This window comes from Uloborus diversus, chromosome 4 (genome assembly GCF_026930045.1).
Source record: "Uloborus diversus isolate 005 chromosome 4, Udiv.v.3.1, whole genome shotgun sequence".
NCBI classification, from domain to species: Eukaryota; Metazoa; Arthropoda; class Arachnida; order Araneae; family Uloboridae; genus Uloborus; species Uloborus diversus.
Genome location: NC_072734.1, coordinates 70,211,888 through 70,230,789, shown reverse-complemented (window position 1 = coordinate 70,230,789; position 18,902 = coordinate 70,211,888). Strand labels below are relative to the sequence as shown.

The window sequence follows — 18,902 nt, the reverse complement described above, 5'->3', positions numbered from 1 at the left end:
TTTCCGGGATGAACAATCCCGTTTACTTGGTATCTCCTGATGATCCAGAGTACCACAGGACAAAACGACTCCCTATATTAGGATCATCTTTACAGAAACATCCTTCTCCAGCTCTTTTAGTTGTGGTTTTGTTAAGCTATTTTTTTCTAGTTTAACTACTTAAATTTTTATGTAGAAAAAAATATTAGAAATTTTTGTTTTTTTGGAATGAGCATAATAGTCATTTCAGGAAAAAAAGTCCCTATTTCAACTAATTAATATTAGTCTGTATCTAACACTAATGCTAGAGTAACCATCCTTAGTGTGATAAGAAAAGTTGACCTACCGATGGAACCTTTTGATCAGTTCTTTCTTTCTTTCTTTCTTTTTTTTTTTTGAACTGTGGTTAGTGCTTCGCATTGTTAGCATAATGTTTTAACCGTTCAGTTATTTTTCATTCACATTAAAAATTTCAAGCATGTACCAAAATAATCGATAATTGGACTGTTACGTGCATTGGTACATTAATGTACTGCCGTTCGATGAAGATAGGAGGGAGAAAGACACGACTTTACTTGTGATTTTTGTAAAGATTCCAGATCAGTTTTGGTATTGCTGTATTCCATGACTTCATGACTTGGTGTTATGTGCAATATCCATAAAAAATTGAAACCTGTGTAACTTTGTCATTAATGGGTAGTGTTTAATTTGTTTAAAGTCAATTATTACCTTATTGAAAACTAATGTTAATGATTCTGTTCTGTGTACTATATGTCATTAGTAAGTATTGAAATACTAAAAGTTGCGTTTTTCATTCATTTCCCAACACTGAATATACAAGCAAAGAGAGTGACCGTTTTGCCACAAGTATGAGAAAAGCCAAAAATAGCCATTTTGTAAGAGGTTTTTTTTTCTATAATTTTTGTTATTAAGAAAAATGGTTTTAAGTATTTATTATTGAAAAATTCTATTGTATCATATGCCTTCTATTATATAAGGTTCTTATTTTTTTTTTCGCTGAATCAATAATCAATCAAACATTCCCTACATAAAGCATGGCGTATGATTTTGTTACACCAGTCACTGCATTAAATCGAGGCAGGGATGAATTGACTAAACAATTAGAAATAAAAAGTTCTTCCTAACACACATTTTACATCAAAAGTTCATTTCGAAGAAGCTTGTCCCAAGTAGTTTCGCTGCTTTAATTAGAAGTTGTGAAAAGTTTAGTTTGAGGGATTTGAAAGCGTTTTGGCAAAAGTCTCACGCATATTAATGTCGTATTTGGATAGGGCAATTTCTTTAAAAGTTAATTATAGTTCAGGGAGGAAAATATTTTCCCTCTTCATTTATGATGAATCTTTAATAGTAAAAAAAAAAAACATATTTTTGTTACTACTATTTGTCTGAAAGCTAAAGGAACTAAGCCTGACTCTCTTTTTTCCCTTTAACTATTTTAATATGTTATTCATATGAGGCAAATGCGCAAAATAAGGGCAAACTAAGATTCCTTATGTTCGCTCATTTATGATTCAATTTGCTCAAATTTTTGGACATTCATGAAGTGACTCAAAAATTAAAAAAATAAACCTTTCCACGAGAGAATTTATAATTTAAACTATGTTCGTCAGCTATTTAACAAAAAATAGCGAATTGGTCATATTAGGAACACGGGTCTCCAATAAGACCAACTCTGAAAAAATGTCAAAAGAACTATCATACTAAAAAAAAAAATCTTTATTGTCAGTATAAAAACGTATTAAACGACATTTGATCAACTCAAAAGCGTTATAAAAAAACCTCCTTATTTACTCCAATGGAATAGAGAAAGATCAATCGTCACATTTGGAGCATTAAAATGTCATTATTTTCTGTCTTTTTTTTTGGGGGGGGGATCTCTCCGGCACGAAGTTCATGAAAATATGTGCTGCATACACAGCTCAGGATCATATCCTTCAGTCAATCGTTTAATGTCTTAAAAAGTACACTAGAGCTTGAATAATGCCAATCCTGATCTTATTGGGCGACAGAACTCTTCTGGGTTTCTCAAAACACAGGAAAAGAAATCACAGTACAATGCGACATTTTTCTTTTTAAGTTCGTCAACTAATTTGATTATGCTTTCTAGAACAATTAACAACTTTTTTGAACTAAGGTCGGTGGACCATGGAAGGACACTGTAACGAATACACAGTTTTTCTGAGTGAAATTACTGCATAAATAAAATAAACAAGTTATTAATTAACACTTTGTTGCATCGTGTTTCATATAAAGTTTTTTTTTTTTAATTCTAGATATAATCACTACCTTTAAAATTTAGCTTTTGTTAAGCTCTTGCATATTATAAATCAGTCGTTCAACTTAAAACTACATTTGAAATAAACAAAATATCCGCTTTTACAAAAACTACATAAACAGCTCTTGCATTTACACGAACTACTAAATGCTTAAATTATTACAATCTTAAAAAAAAACTCAACGAATATGTCTTGAATACCAGCGTATAACTAAGAATATATTGATAGAAATTATTTTAAAACAATAGCCTCCTTATGGGTATGTTCTTTGTAAGGCTTAAAATGTTCCTAAGAAGGCCAAAGTTGATTATTTTGTACAGCTTCCATGGCGAGTCTCAAACTTTCTCATGTACTTTCTCTTTTTCTAGGTTTTAATACTGACATTCTTGAAATCTGAAATTAGGCGTATAAAATTTTATCATCTGTACTATTATTGAATTATTCTTATAACCATCTTTACAGAAATAACCTTTCCATAAAAATTATTTTAGAGATATACGTGTAGTAAAACAATGTTTAAAAACAAATATATATTTAGTCTGAGTTAGAAAGTTAAATAACCCCTTAAAAATAATAATTTAAAACATAAAACATTTTTCAACTTTCACGGTACATATTTATAATTAAAAACTAAGATTATATTTCCATGATTTATAAATGTTCCTATTAAGGTCCCTATACGTAAGGTAAACAATCGAAATTTTGATTGGCCTTAGAAGGAACCACTGGCTTTCGTAGGAACACTACCGATATTTTAACTAAAATCGAAAAAAAAAATATTTTTCCCTTTCAGTACGATAGAAAAATCCTTATATGACAATTTACAGATTTAAAAAAAAGATAATAGGTTTTTTACACAAACAATTGGCTTTTGCTGTGTGTGCGAATTACAATTTTGACGGCGACGACCGATGTGTACGAAGCGACGGCCCGCACTAATAACACAGCGACACGAGCGACTCGCCGCCGCGTCTGTGTTTGATGGAGCTAAGTGTGAGTGGAAGAAATTTGTCATCACAGGACAGTAACTATGACTATTTAAAAGTTGCCTTCAATCGAGCATGACCTTCAATGGTCCATTCACCTTACTAAACTATAGCGAACCATGCAGATACAAAATTCACTTTAAAATAAGATCAGTCAATTTTGACACAAATCTTCGATAAAAACTGTTGCTACACATTGGCTTGTTGATAACAACCTGTTTGTTGATAACACTTTATCATAAATAGTAATCTTCATGATAAAACCACGATCTAGCGAGTTTCTCATATCGATCTTTAGAAAAGTGGAGCGTTGGTCTTCCTGGTATGCATGGCCTCACTTAATGCACACATCTTGTGTAAAAAAAATCCACACATTTAAATGAACTTACCGAAGTTAAGTAACAACGATAATTAACTGAGTAAATGAAATAGTTCATAATAATACGTGGTTTGCATATTTTCAACTTATATGTTTCTGAATTTTAATGAAATATTAAAAACCGTTGCTTCTATCATTATATGCTTTTTCGAAGAAAACCTAAACTTTCAATGCAATAGAAATGGATTTTATATTCTTTAAAGCAGAAAGTTTGAAAAACTTTTTGAACTGCATTAAAGAAAAGCACAAAACTACATTAAAAGGAGCTACAAGCTTAATATACTAAAAAGTGCAAATAAACCCAAACATCTTAGAAACGCAAAGCTTGCAGTAAACGCACAAAGACAGAATAAAAGAGTAAGAGGCGAAACAGAAACTTTTTCAAAGATTTACAAAATAACTTGTTGCTTTGAGTCTAACACCAAGAATCTCAAAATTGAATTATAAATTCAATGCTTTCCATGCAGAAGTTCCTCTTATCAGAGCAAACTCAAGAAAAATACCCAGATCAACAGAAACTAGTTTAATTCCGGGGAACTTTTGAAGAAAAAGAAAGCAATGTAAACGTCGCCTTATTTATTCCACATCGTTTGAAAGTTCAGCGAAACTCTCCGCAGCAGTCAATCAATAATGGACTTTTTTCCCTTTGTGAGTATGGTTAAAATTTTGCGGGACCAAAGGTTCTTTCCTTCAATAAAGATCGTCCGTTACCTCGGAGGAACAAAAAGATAACTTTTAACGAAGCCAGTTTAGTTTTCTTAACATCGCTGTTTGCTCAAAAGAACAAGAAATGTTTCAATATATTTCGAAATTTTTAGACTTTTGGAAAAGACTTGCTTAAGTTTGACTTTGTGCTTAATGATCTTGCAAGTCCTAAGAATTAGTCTTAACTAAGTTGGTTATTTCAAAAGGCAGAGCAAGGATAAAATTGCGGTAAATATCAGAGCCGATTTAAAAAGGGAAAATGAAACCTTTGTTAATTTATTCATTCTTTAAAATCAGTAGCATATTTGAATCGGTAGGATAATATTACCTCTGAATATTAATATAAGTGTTACTATTAGGAATTAATTATTCATAGTAACAGTTTCACTACAGAAATTTCACGGAAATTACGAAAATATTATTAAAAGGATGAGTCGAAAGTTTTAAAATAGACTACTCTTTTTTTTTTCTTTAGTAATGCATTGTCAACTTTAGAAAACAAAATTTTTGAAGTACAAGCCATCATCTACTTTTTCTTGACAACGGCGAAGCCAAAAGGAAAGGTTATGGTTTACGTATGTTGCACCGTAGCGCCTAAACTATTCAAATAAGGCGTCATTCGTTTCATTATTGTGACCCGGATAACATAGGTGAAATTTTACCTGATTTTAACGGTTAGAAGAGTCAACAGTTCTTTGTAAATCCTGATTTTAACCGATTTCATTCCTTTCTTCTCCTTTTTCTCCTTTTTTTTCGCGCGGGTTTTACATTTACATAAATTTATTTAAAACTAACTGTACGAGATAAGCACCAAAAGGTAAGTATTAAGTTTAATTACTACTAATGTCTTACTAAGTAACATCAATCTTTTGTAGTAAAAGTTTTCTGTCTGTTTGATATACAAAAATAATGTCATTTAATTAACCATCCTTGTATACTTAACTAAAATGCTACCTTGTTATGTGTATTACTCACACTATTATATCACTCGTCTTTTGTTGTCGCATCACTGGTAAAAACTGAAAATATTAAAATAAGAATAAAAGTTTCAAAAACTAAAACTGAAATACGGCAAAAAAAAAAAAAAAAAAAAAAAAAAAAAAAAAAAAAAAAAACTTCTCATTTCAGGATTCTGAATTACAATCGTGCTGAATTTTTTAAAGGAAATAAATGATTCATAAAACTATTTTTCACCACTATCAACGTAAAAATAAACAGCCAATTCACATTGTTATGTCTTCATTCAAAAATAGTTATTTTGCTTGATTAAATTATTCAATCGAAATCGAATCTTCTTTTCAGATTAACATTCAAAAAATGCAATTTCAATTTAAAATTATCTTTTTCTGCAAAACTTCTAACGAATATTAAAAACGAAATTCCACTCGATAGGTTTTTTTCTTGTATGTTTTTCCATATTTTCGATGATAAACGTATCAATGCTCTCTGTTAAAAAACTGGGCAAAGTGCAACATTTTTGGACATAAAAACCTAATTGAAAGTGACAATCCAATTTTATCCTTCTTTCGTTTATCAGTAAAAACATCTGAAAAATCTACAGAAATGTCATATTACTTTAGTTAGAATAGTTTTAAAAGTTTTATCTCTCAAGTCTGATAAAGTTGGCGTAAGTTTTTCTGCTGAAAAATATTCCTTTTTCTAAGTACATTTTTACTGAAAAAGTTGTTTTCATTCAACCTAATAAAAACATTGATGGAAAAGCTTTTCAGAATAAATTAAGTTTTTTTTTTTTTTTTTGCAAAAAAAAAATTCTTTTTTACTGCCTTAGAAGTGGCAAATATGCAACATGTGAGTTTAATCGCTTGAAATTATTGTTTATAATAAGTAGAAAAAGTGGAAATTAAATTATCAGTCCTACGATACATCCAGGATCACGGGATACTTGCCCGATACATCAGGGTAGCCCGTACCTACTGCAGAGGTGGTTTACTACCTGTTATTTCCCGCCTTCTGACGTTTTTTATCATTTCCGTAACCAAGAGCCAAAAAATCTTTGGCCATAAATCAACCATATAATTTGGGTGGCTTTTTTTTTAATTCAAGAGTCTGCGACGCAAATCAAAAATTGTCTGCGAGCTAAACAGACATTAAATTTATCGCAAAATCTAAATTGACTCTGAGAAATACTTAATAATTCGATGCAATACAAGTACGTGCTACTTGTGCATTATATCCCAAAAATTGTGGTACAAATCTTTCAGAAAGACTTTTTTCTTTTAAAATTTCAGGTTTTCTCTGCCCCAACTAGGAAATTGTCTACAGGCTTTTGCAAAAGTCTGCCTCGCACTTCCTAGCATCACTCTGTTTCTTTTCCGGGCACATAAGCACTGACTTGTAACATGAAGTTAAAGGTCGGCAGATTTAACCGCACTGGTAACCATTAATCTGCACAGAGATCGCAGGATACTGATGAAAAACTCGTCTTCCACAACTAAATCAACTTAATAGAAGATTTAGTTGTTGAATAGTTTTTGTTGTTATTTAGTTTCCCAGTAAGCACTAGGAAACTAAATGTGCTTTAATAAAGTGCTAAAACTTTTTATAATTGCTTACTGATTGGATGTAATACATGATTAAATTACACTCAGTACCATTTCCCTTGTTTTTTTTTTTTTTTAATTTTACTTTTAGTTATTCATTCATTCTTTAATTTTAAACAAAGAGTTGTTGACATGTTTAGACACTTTTAAATAACAACACAAGTAATATATTGTTGCATGTAACTTCTAAAAAGTCTCTGAATTCGTGTTCAAAGATAAACTGTCATACATATGATAAAAACATGGTAATGTGATGCCATATACTGCAGTGTTTAGCTTGTGGAAATGAGGTTTTAAGACATTTGAAGAAACATGTCTTTGATTTAATGCTAGCAGGAACGTAATGTTGAAATTTGACGTTTTATTCGTTCTTTCTTTTCAGCGGAAACCAAACAAGCAATCTTGTACAGTAAAACTTAAGTACAATAGAGGATGGGAAAAAAAACTTTGCCTTCCCACGGCAGTATAGTACTCTAAACTTATTTTCGTAAACAAATAGCCTGAATTTCGTCTAAAATAATAAAACTGATATGAAACTCGAAAGAGTATTAATGATATCATGAAACTGAAAAGAGAATCATGATAATGAGGAATCATGATAATCATGAAGAACTGAAAAGAAACGCAGAAGATCCCATGTAAATTAAGCCCAATGAATGCTCCAGTTGCGTACTGTAGTCAAAAAATTTTTGCATGAAAGTTAGACACATAAAATAAAACAATAAAAAAAAATCAATAACTTATTTTACAGTTCCTTCAAAAGCATTCGCAATTAAAACTTTTATAATAAATGTGCATGTGTTTTTGAATGTAATAATTATCCAAACTGCCATTCGCCAAATTTTCGAGTCTTATGGAATCTATAACGTTTGTAAAACCGCGAAACTTTTGCCTTTTGTTATTTTTATTTCGTATTTGTTTACCTGTATCCTGAAAGACATAGTTATTTTCAGAAACTCAAAGAATATTAATGTTTCCATTACCAGAGTCTTTCTCAAGCGTTAAGCTTGCTTTTCGATTTAACCAATTCTTTTCCGCATTTAAAAAGTCGACTCAGCTTTAAAGTTCTTCTTTTTCCTTCGTAACTTTTTTTATTGTGCTAGAGAAGTCATTTGAATTTAAAATCTGAGACTTAAAACAGGAGCATTTGTGATTGAAAATTTCCATACCGGATTTGTCAGTTGCGGAAGGAATAGAACTTTTCCGCTTCGCCGGAGGGAAATTACATAGAAGAATACAAATCTGGAAGAAAACAAGGAACTTTTATTTGTTTTTTGCTTTTTTTTATTTCATTTTTAATGTAGAGAACGTGTATTTATGTATTTATTCGTTTGTTTTTGTTTTGTTATTATTGCATTGCAAGAATTCAAAATCAAAATCTGAGCAAGATATAAAACTGCTTTTACGTATTTAGAAAGTAATACAAAATTTTCATTTTGGCTGTGACTAGCGAAATATATATTAAAATTTATATGCTATATTTTTTAAAGTTAAGTTTAGCATTTAGCATAAAACTTGCTTATCAATTTTTTACTAGGGATACATATTTTACTTTTTATGCAAATTCCACTCTATGGACTGATATTTCCTCAACGCTTTTCCTTTATCCCTGCACCATTCTTTATCGGTAGTACATATGTGTACCATTTTTTATGCGAATATCTGCGTTACTGCTTAAGACAGCGTTTCATAAATTATGCTCCGTGGAGCCTCAGTGTTCCACGGAGATTCCTCAAGAGTTCCATGAAACTTGCATTTTTTTTCACAAAACGATCAAATTAGTCACTAAAATTAGGTTCGAGTTAAGTGTCTAACGAGTATTTTCCGCTGAGAAAGTATCAATTGTGGATTTAAAAGCCATTTTATTGTCAATGTATGACCTTCAATTATGTCACCTCTATAAAACGACAATTTTTATTGATATGGCAAATGATTTCTCCTTGCACCAGAAATTAAAAATAATACCATCCAGGGAAATTCTAGTGCAATTTCAAAGATGAATTGTCTTCAATTGTCAAGAAGTTTTTTTTGTAGGCATTTTTACTACTTGCAACTAAATTTATTGTTTCAACTTATCTATCAACAAAAACTAAATATTGCCTCAGACATAGTGCTGAACCTGATCCGAGAAGGCAACTTTTTTTTTCCAGAAAGTCTGATATTTAAAATGTATCTGTCATAGTAAAAATAGGAACTACTCATATCACATAAATAAAAACTTTAAAATTTTCTTTGAAACAAGTTGTAGATTGTATTCAGAGAAATTTGAATTTCTTTTTAAATTAGTGTTTCACGTCGAAAAATATTTTTTTAAACGAAAAAAGCTTTTATTGAAAATAAACCATTCCTAGAATGTTGCGTGCAAACTATACTATTAAGGATAGTACAGGGGTTCCACGACGAAAGGATTCCACTTATCAAACAAATTAAGAAGCTCTGGCTTAAGATATAACTATTGATTATAATACCGGTATACCGGAATACTACATACCGGTAGTTCGAGCAATTTTCAAATTTCGTAACACCGGTATTTGATGAGGCAAAATACGAATATTTTCGGTAATAGCTGAAAATAATAAATTGTTTGAATTTTCAATTTTACTTATTTTCTCTCTTCTTATATTTTGACTGTACATTTCTTTTTCCATGACATTGCACCAAAATTAATCTATTTATGTAAAAGTTTGGTTTCAAAAGCACGAATTAATAGAATATCATTTAACAAAAGTAGCGGAAAGATTTCAAAATGATATTGTCATTACTAGATGGTGAGATGAATCGCATTTTCGTGCGCTTCATTTTTTCCATTTCTGTGATCACTCGCTTTCCCTTTTGTGACAGTTATTTTCGAGTGTAATTTTGACTGCATTTGTCCTACTAAAAATAAATTCCAACCATCAGATGAAGTAATACTTTATGGTTTATTTTTTAATTATTTGTCTCAACTGTACTAAATTTTGACAAAAACTTTTTCTTGTTATCATAACAAATAGTAATTTGTTGTCACCAGTATTGCTTTGTTGTCCTGTCTCTCTATTCGGCTTTATACTTGGCAAGATAATATTTAGAACTTACATAGTTCCTTGAAAATTTGCATAGAGGTAAAGTATAATAAATTTAAACATATTTTCATATATTTACATAATTATAATACGAAAACGAATAATAAAAGAAACTAACACGATCAAATTTAGTGAAGTTTATCGTGAATTTAAAACCAAAGGACTAATAAAAAGCAAACACAAACCTCTCCTGCTCAAGAGAAAATGCTGTTAACATTGGATAAGTACCGTCTCTCGGAAAAAATTATAACTATATATGAATTTAAAATAATAATTATAATACACACAATACAAAAGAAACACACACACACACACACACACACACACAAAAGGCCTTTTCCGAAAATAGCACGCAAGAGACTGAATGATTAGAAGATGAACTTTAAAACAATCACAGGAGGTGTATCGCGCATTGTTGACCTGCTCTTTTTCATAAAGAGTATTTTCAACTGTAGGAAAGTTGAACTCTAAAATGAGTTCCAGGCTTAGAGACAATTCAAAGTTGCATTAAGTTTTCTGCTATTATTGATTTTTTATTATGACATTTGTTCCTTCATTTCATGTTTGTTCGCAATACTTTTTCATAAATAATGCAATTTTTGTACAAAATTATGAAATGTGGCAACGAAACAATGTGTCTCCAAGCATTTTTTAAGAAATTTCAAATATCGGTATTCCGGTATCACGTTTTAAAAATACCGAATACCGATATTGAATTTTCGGTTCGGTATTGCAATCCCTAGATATAACCATTGAACTGAATGAAAAAAAAATGGTTAGAAGCAGCATCCCCATGAAGCGATTCCCTTCAAAATCTAACCATACCAATTCGCATTGTAGTAATGTGTATAAAATGCCGTTCGATTAGATTCATTATGTTTTGAGATTGAATTTTATTTTAAGTATCGTTCAAATATGGTACAACTTCATTTATCCGAAATAAGTGGAACCAAACGCAGCTCGGGTTATAAAAAACTCGGAAAATAAAACCCATTCTTAAATAAGCAAACTTTTCTTATATCTTAATACATAAAAATCTTCTGTGCGTACGTTTGTCACCATAAGGCTTTTAAACGGCTGGACCGATTTTGATCAAATTTTTTGCATGTAATTAAGTTGTGGCAAGCATGGTTTCGAAGCGCAATGGATCGAATCGGAAACGTTTTTGTTAATTAATTAATTAATTTAAACATTGGATGGTTATATCGCCCAAATGATTAATATTTATTTTAACCTATTGTTGAGTGAGAACTGAAAACAATATTTAACCCGTTGCCAAAGGACAATAAGAAAATCAGCTCTGCTTTTTGTAATGAAATTTCTTACTGTGATAAGTCAATTGAGAATAGATGAAACATAGAGAGAGAGAGAGAGAGAGAGTGAAGCCCCTTCATTTCTTGAAAGCAACGATTTTAGGTCCAGTGATATATTTTAAAGTAAAGTACTGCAAGGTTCTCGCAAAACGTGTGTTCTGTCGTCGTAGTTGAACCATGTATCCGGATCGGACCATGTTTCTCGGTCGCTCAAATCCATCTGAGTTTTGGCACCATTGTCAAGAATACTTTAAGGATTATCAAACTAATAGGTAGGATTTCGCGTTTGTTCAAGATGGGTAGTTACACTTAGTTTTTTTCCACTTAGTATCTGAGGGCGATTTTTATCCTTTGATTATGGCTGAAGGAGCAAACAATGCAATCTTTGAACATCTTTCAAGTTACGCGATAAAAAATAGTCAATAAAACAACTGCTCAGCGGGCATTAGATAAATAAAGTTGTAATAAATATACGCATTCTGACACCAAGCAGCTTAAAACATTCTCTCTTTACTTATTTTTCTTAACAAAACGGTTCAAACACTTGATAGTTTACTGAAATTCTTTAACTTTTCAATTTTAGTACAGTAAAATTAAGCCAAAAAATGGCCAAACCCAAACATCGAAAAAAAAAAGTGAAACCTGTTGCAAATTACTTCTTACTCTTCCAGCAAGAAGGGGTAAAAAGTCCCAGCACTTTGCGCGTCGGGTTTTGGGGGGAAGGGGGGGGGAGACGAAATAATCCTCTATTTAAATAAAAATAATTTCTATTACTTAAAAAAAATTCTGAAACCTCGCAGAAACCACTCTATAATAGTAAAACAATAAACTCTCACATAAAAAAAATTCTAATTAACCGGGGTGTACAGGCGGGGGGGGGGGAATGGGGGGGGAGTGTCCATGGAGCAGCTTTGCGTCATTGGAATTTTTAAGGCAGTTTTTTCAAGGGGTATTTCTTTCTTTATTGAGGACTTTTATTCTTGATGGGTACTTCGTCACACTTAAGGGGTGCGCCATCGCTTTGAGGGGGGGGACCCTGAATTTACATTCCAAAATCACAGTGAGTGCACATTTGCAGTGAAGTTCACGAAAAAATTTCCCTGACTTAAACTTTTCCGAAGTACAAAATGCCTCACAATGATATGGTAATGTCAGAATGATAATTCTAAAAGATCTAAGCGAGCTCAGTAACCAAATTATTTGTGACTGGAGTTATTAAAATGTTTAGACGCTGGAAAAAAAAAATCCTGTGCAGCATAAAAAAAGTCCAAATTGACCAAAGTTTCCCTACTTCTTCTTGATTAACTTACTTCAACTTTTCTACAATCTTTTGCCATCACCGTAAGGGTGGGACAAACCGGAATTGCCAATAGTGAGACGGGCAATGCTGCAATTCTGCACCCTCTAAGTCGGTGGGGGTTCTCATTTGCAAACACCAAGCTACCTTTCTTTTACGCAGCTGGTTATGTGAATTATGCTAAATATGCGGACATATACTTGCAACTCTATCTGAAACTTTTGAGTACATTATTCAATAAAAAAAATTTGATCACATCAAACATCAGCTATTCATCGATCTAACGCAGTGACAAATTCAGGTGGTCTAGAACCTGTAGTGATTCACCGATAGAACAAGTCTTGATGAGAGCAATGAGCAATACATCAATAGAATGATAAATATTTACAACTTTTTGTCTCCCAAGTTTGGAAATCTCAATCCGTTTCTAAAGCCCCAGAAGTTTCTTCCCTCTCAAGTTGGTATGGGTATTGCTCGCTGATGATAAGGTGAGTTGCGATAAGACCTTTAACGTTCGGGTCGTAACATCAAATCATATTGAAGTCAAACAATTTTGTGGCATTTCTTTGTAAAGGAGGTAAGCAGTTATGTCTTTAGCTTCTGTTACGAGAGTAGTTTCTATCTGTAAAGATGTGTAAGCCCAAACCATCTTTTACACCGAATGGTATGAACAGTAAAGATGGAATAACAAATTGCTAAAAACTTCTGGTACGAGTTATGCGCTAATCCTCCATCAGTATTCGATGAATCTGGTTTCAGAAGGAAAGAAATCCTGTATCGTTAAAGTACTATTATCTGAAGCAAAAGGTTCATCCAAAATCACAGAACGAACAGCTGGTGTCATATATGAGGCAGTGAGAAGCAAAGGGATGTAAGTGGACATTTTCAAGTTTTGAATAAAACGCGTTTAAAGATAAGATCCTAGGTAGACTTTCATTGATTTTTTTTTCTAAATCATGCTGTATAGAAGCAACTACCAGGTCTACTAGGACCATTTCTTGCCCCAAGATATAGGAGAGGTTCACCAACCATTTGTACTGGTTATCTCCAAATTTTTAATTTTGCCCTTTGCTTCTCACTGCCTCATATGTAATAGAAGGAAGATACCCGCTTGAACATATTTTTGGTAATGATATGTAAGTTTCAAGGAAATATGCCAGCAATGCAGCGTGTAGGTCACTTGTAAGTATGGGAAAGCTAGTGTCATTTTTGATAGGTGTAAAGAAAGCACCACAGAAATATAAATGAAGTCCTATTACAACAGCCAAGCCTTCTGCTCTAGAAGACTTTCTGCGTCTCAAATCTTGTGCTTGCTCTGAGGGGTTCATTGGATATAGTGAATGTTTGAAAAGTCTGAAAGTAGACTGAAGTGCTCAATTATATGCACAAACTGTGTTAGACATAGCTGCAACAATAACGATTTTGCTGAGGATCTAGATTCCAAAAAACATCTTGATAACGAAGACTTTTTGTTACAAGCTTAGGAGAAATCATTTGAAAGCTAAAACAAGTTCAGCGTTATTTTTCTGGCCATTTAATCAAAGGTGCACCATCAGAGGGGGTGGGGGGAGGATAATATTTTAGTACATAATTTCGTTTTGGGACGTGAGCTACTGTTCTTATGGGGTGGACAGTCCTGATTTATGCATTTTAGATTTGCATGAAATAATACTTCTACTTGAAATAAAAGGTGGGGGGGGGGGAGATTTATTTTATTTGGCAGGGGGGGGTTGTTGTAGTTTTGAGAGGAGGTGCACCATCGCTCTTGGAAAATGGACACTCTTGATTTCTAACAATTTTCTTAGCATAAAATAATGTTTCCATATGAAATGTATGGAGGGGGGTTCGGGGGTACTGCTTCGCTTTACGGGGATAGGAGGGCTCTGTAGCATTTGTGGGTTTTGTCATCCCTCTTGGGGGTCAAACACCTTTAATTTTATGCTTTTAAATTTAGTATAACATAATATTCTCACTTTAAATTTATTCTAAAAATTCTGAAAAAATACTCAAAATTGCAATTTTTAGATGCCCCCCATTCCAAAACCCGACGCACAATGGGGTGGGACTTTTTACCTGTTCTTATTGGGAGGGTAATAAACAATTTGCACCAGGTTTAGCTTTTTTTTTTTTTTTTTGGATGTTTGGGTCCGACCCCTATTTTTACTGTACTATTTACAAAGTTTGAACAGAACAACGTCCGTCGGGTCCTCTAGTTACAGCATAAAAAAACACTGCTTTGTAACAAAACTACAAAGTGTTGTTTATCACAAATACTTAATCATGTATAGTTAAAATTCAATGGTGTCAGGCTGACTCTCCAAAGAACGCCATATTATTTATTAAATTATAACTATACTTGATTGTACGTTCTATGTAGGAATTGTACGTTTAATAACAAAGTAGTTTGATAACAGAGATGATTAGATAACAGAGTATTTTGCCTATTTATAGTTACATTCTTTCAATCATAATTTAAAGCTATTATTTAAGTCAATATATTTTTTATCTCCCCAAATTTGATCCGGACAAGCTAAAAATCCAAACAAACGGGGACCAGATAAACAAAGTTCTACAGTAAATATACAAACATTTTAAAACAGTACAAATGTGTAAAATTTAAAAATCTCCTTCCCTTAAACAAATAAGCCATTTAACATCAAAATTAGAAAATTTTCATAAATACAATACTTTTTTTAAAGTAAAAGCACGGTTTAAAGGGCATACAGCTGCAAAAACATTGTGTTAATGTTGCAAGAGCGAGAAATTTTAAGTACATGATCAATCAATACATAATGGGAAACACGTGTGAAGAAAACACATAATCAGAGATAACTGTTTTTAAAATATTGCATCATTTACTGACTTATTAGTGGGGATAATTTTTGGTTCACTTTTTGTGTTAATGCTCTTGACTGCTGCTAACACCATTAATCAATAGAGTTAAAATTAAGTATGAAAAACGATACGCAATATCCAGAAGACCATTATAGTACAAAGAAAATTCAAATTACAATTTCTCATGTTTTTGAAAGTTGTTAACTTGAAATTAGACTTTTCTTTAGCAACGGAGGGTTTTATATGCTCAGTATACGCTGTTCAAGTTCCTATGCTGAGCCATTTTTTATGTCATTAAACACAATTGTGCACTGTACAGTGCATTTCTTACTAAAAATGTGTTACATTTTCCGTAGTTGAAAATTGTATTCAAGGTAGCAGATGTTTTTTAAATAAAATTTGATACAATTTCTGACATATGGTAGAAAATAAAATAAAATCATCGAAACAAAAAAAAAAGTTCTAGAATACATTGTTGCATTTGCATTTGGTAATTACTGGACTTGATTAACTTTCATGTCTTTCGCATACTAAAGAGTCCAAAAAAAAACATTGCCTAGCTTTAACTTTAGTGGAAGAAAAAGCTAGTTTAATTTCGAGGAAAGCGCGGTTTCAGCCCCATTTCAAGCCTTGAATCACAATTTTAACCTTAGAGAAATCCGATAAATTTTATTTTATTGTTTATTTCTCTTTAAAGAATACCAGTCACTTTCCTGGTTACTTATTTTGCAAAGAGAAATTCAACAAAATTTCAATGCTCCATTTTTCTTCAAATGACAAAGACTTTTTAAGAAACGCATGATGCGATCACTAGTTTTCTGACAAGGAAATTAAAGAAATTGAAAGGGTTTTCGTCTTTTCTGTACCTGATTCCGCTTAGTAGCAAAATTTAAGTAGAAGATTTGTTTGAAAACTCATTTACTCAAATGCGTAACGAATTCAAAATTAATTTTTGAAATCAATAACTTTAAGTAGAAAAAAAAGAAACTTGATGAAAATTACAATGAGAAGATTAATATCGTTTATAATTTTCCTTAAAAAATAAAACAAAACTACTGCGTCGTTGTTATGCCATAAGCAAAATAAGATTACCAAAATTAACTCTTTTTTTTAAGTTATACTTAGTTAGTGCGGAAAACATAAATATCTCAGTTTTGATTAACTAAATTCCGAAAAGCATTTTTAAGAATCGGACAGTTACTGCCAGTAAATAAGCATAAAATATTGTTATTATCTTCGTAATTAACTTTCATTTTGAAGACAGAATTAGACAAATGTCGGAGTTTTTATCGAAATTTTACGCATCTGAAAACTTATCATTATAAAAGATGAGTGAAATGCATTTTTCATTCTGGTTATGTAATTTGAGTAAAATGTATTCACCTGTATTAAAAAATGAGTATCGATATAATTTTAGTTTTGTTTTATCTCTAAAAATTGCTCTTTAGTAGAGTTGAAAAGGAAATTGTCATTTGATAATGACACATATGAGAAAATTAAAAAGTATTTTATTATAATATAGTTGAAAAGTCTAATATTTTAACATCATTTGAAAAAAAAGGGTGAAATAATTTCCCCCAGTTTACAAAAAAAAAAAAAAATCCTGCATAAATTGTTTTTAGAAAAGAAAAAGGACGCCACAAAAATTTAAAAAAAAAAATTTGCCTTGCATAAAGTTTTAAATAGCGAAATATTTTTGATTTTTTGGAAGAAAAATCCAAGATTGATAGAAAAACATATTTACGCTTATAGTATTCAAATTTTTAGTTGTTAAACCACATTTTTAGCTGTTTTTATTTCTTATGCCTAATTGTACGAGAAATTAATCAAAATACTGGAAAATTTTCATCTACGAATCGAATTTAAAAAAAATAAAGTAATTCAAAGCACATGAAATTGTTTGAATAATTTGGTAATACTTTGTTTCATTGCGAACGAAACGTGCAAGTCTTAAAAATTTGATTGGTACGGGAGAGTCCATTTTAAAATTTATACAACAGTAAAATCATATCATAATGAGATTCAAGGGACTATAAGATTCGTTCGTTATAACGGAAATTTCGTTATAATGGAAATATAAAGCAACGCGATAGAAATTAAAATAGGGTTGAATGGTTGAACATTGATTTTGTAGAAACGGATATGAATTGGTATTGAGATTTTTCTGTAACGAGATGTTACTGCAACAGTAAAATGGAAAAAATAAAATCAATCACGAAAATCAAATTTTTTGGAATTTTCAAAGCATAGAAAAATTACAAAAGAGGGTTGTGCATGTTCTTTTAGTGATGAAAATATACGTACAGTTGAACCCGCTTATTAGAATATCGGTTAAAAGAATATCCCGCTTAATGAAATAAATTTTAAATGTACCAAGCTTTTATTTCGTCATTTTTATCCTGAATAATCTTGTACATTGATATAATTTTTCGTGACAAATAGGCTATCCTTTAAGCGGGCTCAGCTGTAATAGAAAATATCTGACAGTATAACATTTTGAAGTAAAATGTCTATGAAGAAAAAAAGATACTTACGAACAAAAATATTTCCCAGCAATGTGGCGGGCAAGCAGAAAATCAACACGAGAATATCCGCAAGAGCTAAATTCACGATGAAAAAATTCGTTACTGTTCGCATTCTTGGTGATCGAAGCACCACAGTCACTACGAAACTGTTTCCTAGAATTCCGAGCAGGAACACAATCGAGTACACGAAACACAACACAGTTGCTATTTCTGGCGAATGCCTCATCCAAAACTCAGGATAGCCAGTCTCGTTTTCATTGTCCAATGAAAAATTGAATACTGAACTCAGGTTAATCTCAGCGTGCCGCTGTGTTGATCTGATTGGTTCTTTAACATCCGAAGATTCGGTTGCGTATGTAATTGGAACATTTGGTGCCAAACTTGCGATTAGTTCTTCTGGTGAAAAACTGATCTCCAACATTTTTAGATTTTTTTTTGTTTTTAGTAATAGCTTAAGTTATATAGATACGTGGGGTCTAGATAACAAATGGGAGCAATAGAAGAATATTTTAAGTAAACACTAACGTACACCATTTTCTTCTTAAGGTTCTTAATGTTTCAAAAAATGAAATGAGCAGATAAAAATCTTCAAATATAAACTTGAATGTTTTTTTTTCTTTTGAAGCTGTTATATGAAACCTAAAACCTTTGTTTCCGATGACAGGTCAGAATAATTTTGAAATTTCATTTCCTTATTGGGAATTTGCATTGTAATGGACGTTAGTAACTCATAAAAAACAGTTGAATAAAGCTAATGTTATGAAAAAAAAATTAAAAGTATCTCTTCTTAGCCGAAAGAAATAATTATTTTTTATCTTAAACTTAATATTTTACAGGAATAAATTCACAATTTCCTGCATTTTTCTACAAAATATACATACAAATTCTGAGAAACTTCATAAATATTGATTCCTTTCGTCTTTACGCTCATCATTAAACTATTTAAGAATTATGTTTAAGTTT

At 31.5% G+C, this 18,902-nt stretch overlaps 1 protein-coding gene across 2 annotated transcripts in view; it reads right to left on the bottom strand.

The window, feature by feature from the left end:
• The window catches only part of LOC129220209 (neuropeptide SIFamide receptor-like), a 93,295-nt gene extending 74,930 nt beyond the window's left edge, over nt 1–18,365 (bottom strand). The window contains exons 1-2 of one of the 2 annotated variants that reach the window (XM_054854575.1): nt 17,949–17,988; nt 8,077–8,149 (exon numbers count right to left, since the gene is read on the bottom strand). Coding sequence is in view for 1 of the 2 variants with exons in the window: in XM_054854574.1 (XP_054710549.1) it covers nt 17,949–18,360 (412 nt within the window). In the remaining variant the exon portion in view is untranslated. Of the gene's footprint in view, nt 1–8,076; nt 8,150–17,948 lie in introns of both variants that reach the window. The other variant, XM_054854574.1, reaches the window with a different exon arrangement.
• Between the last annotated feature and the right edge of the window lie 537 nt (nt 18,366–18,902).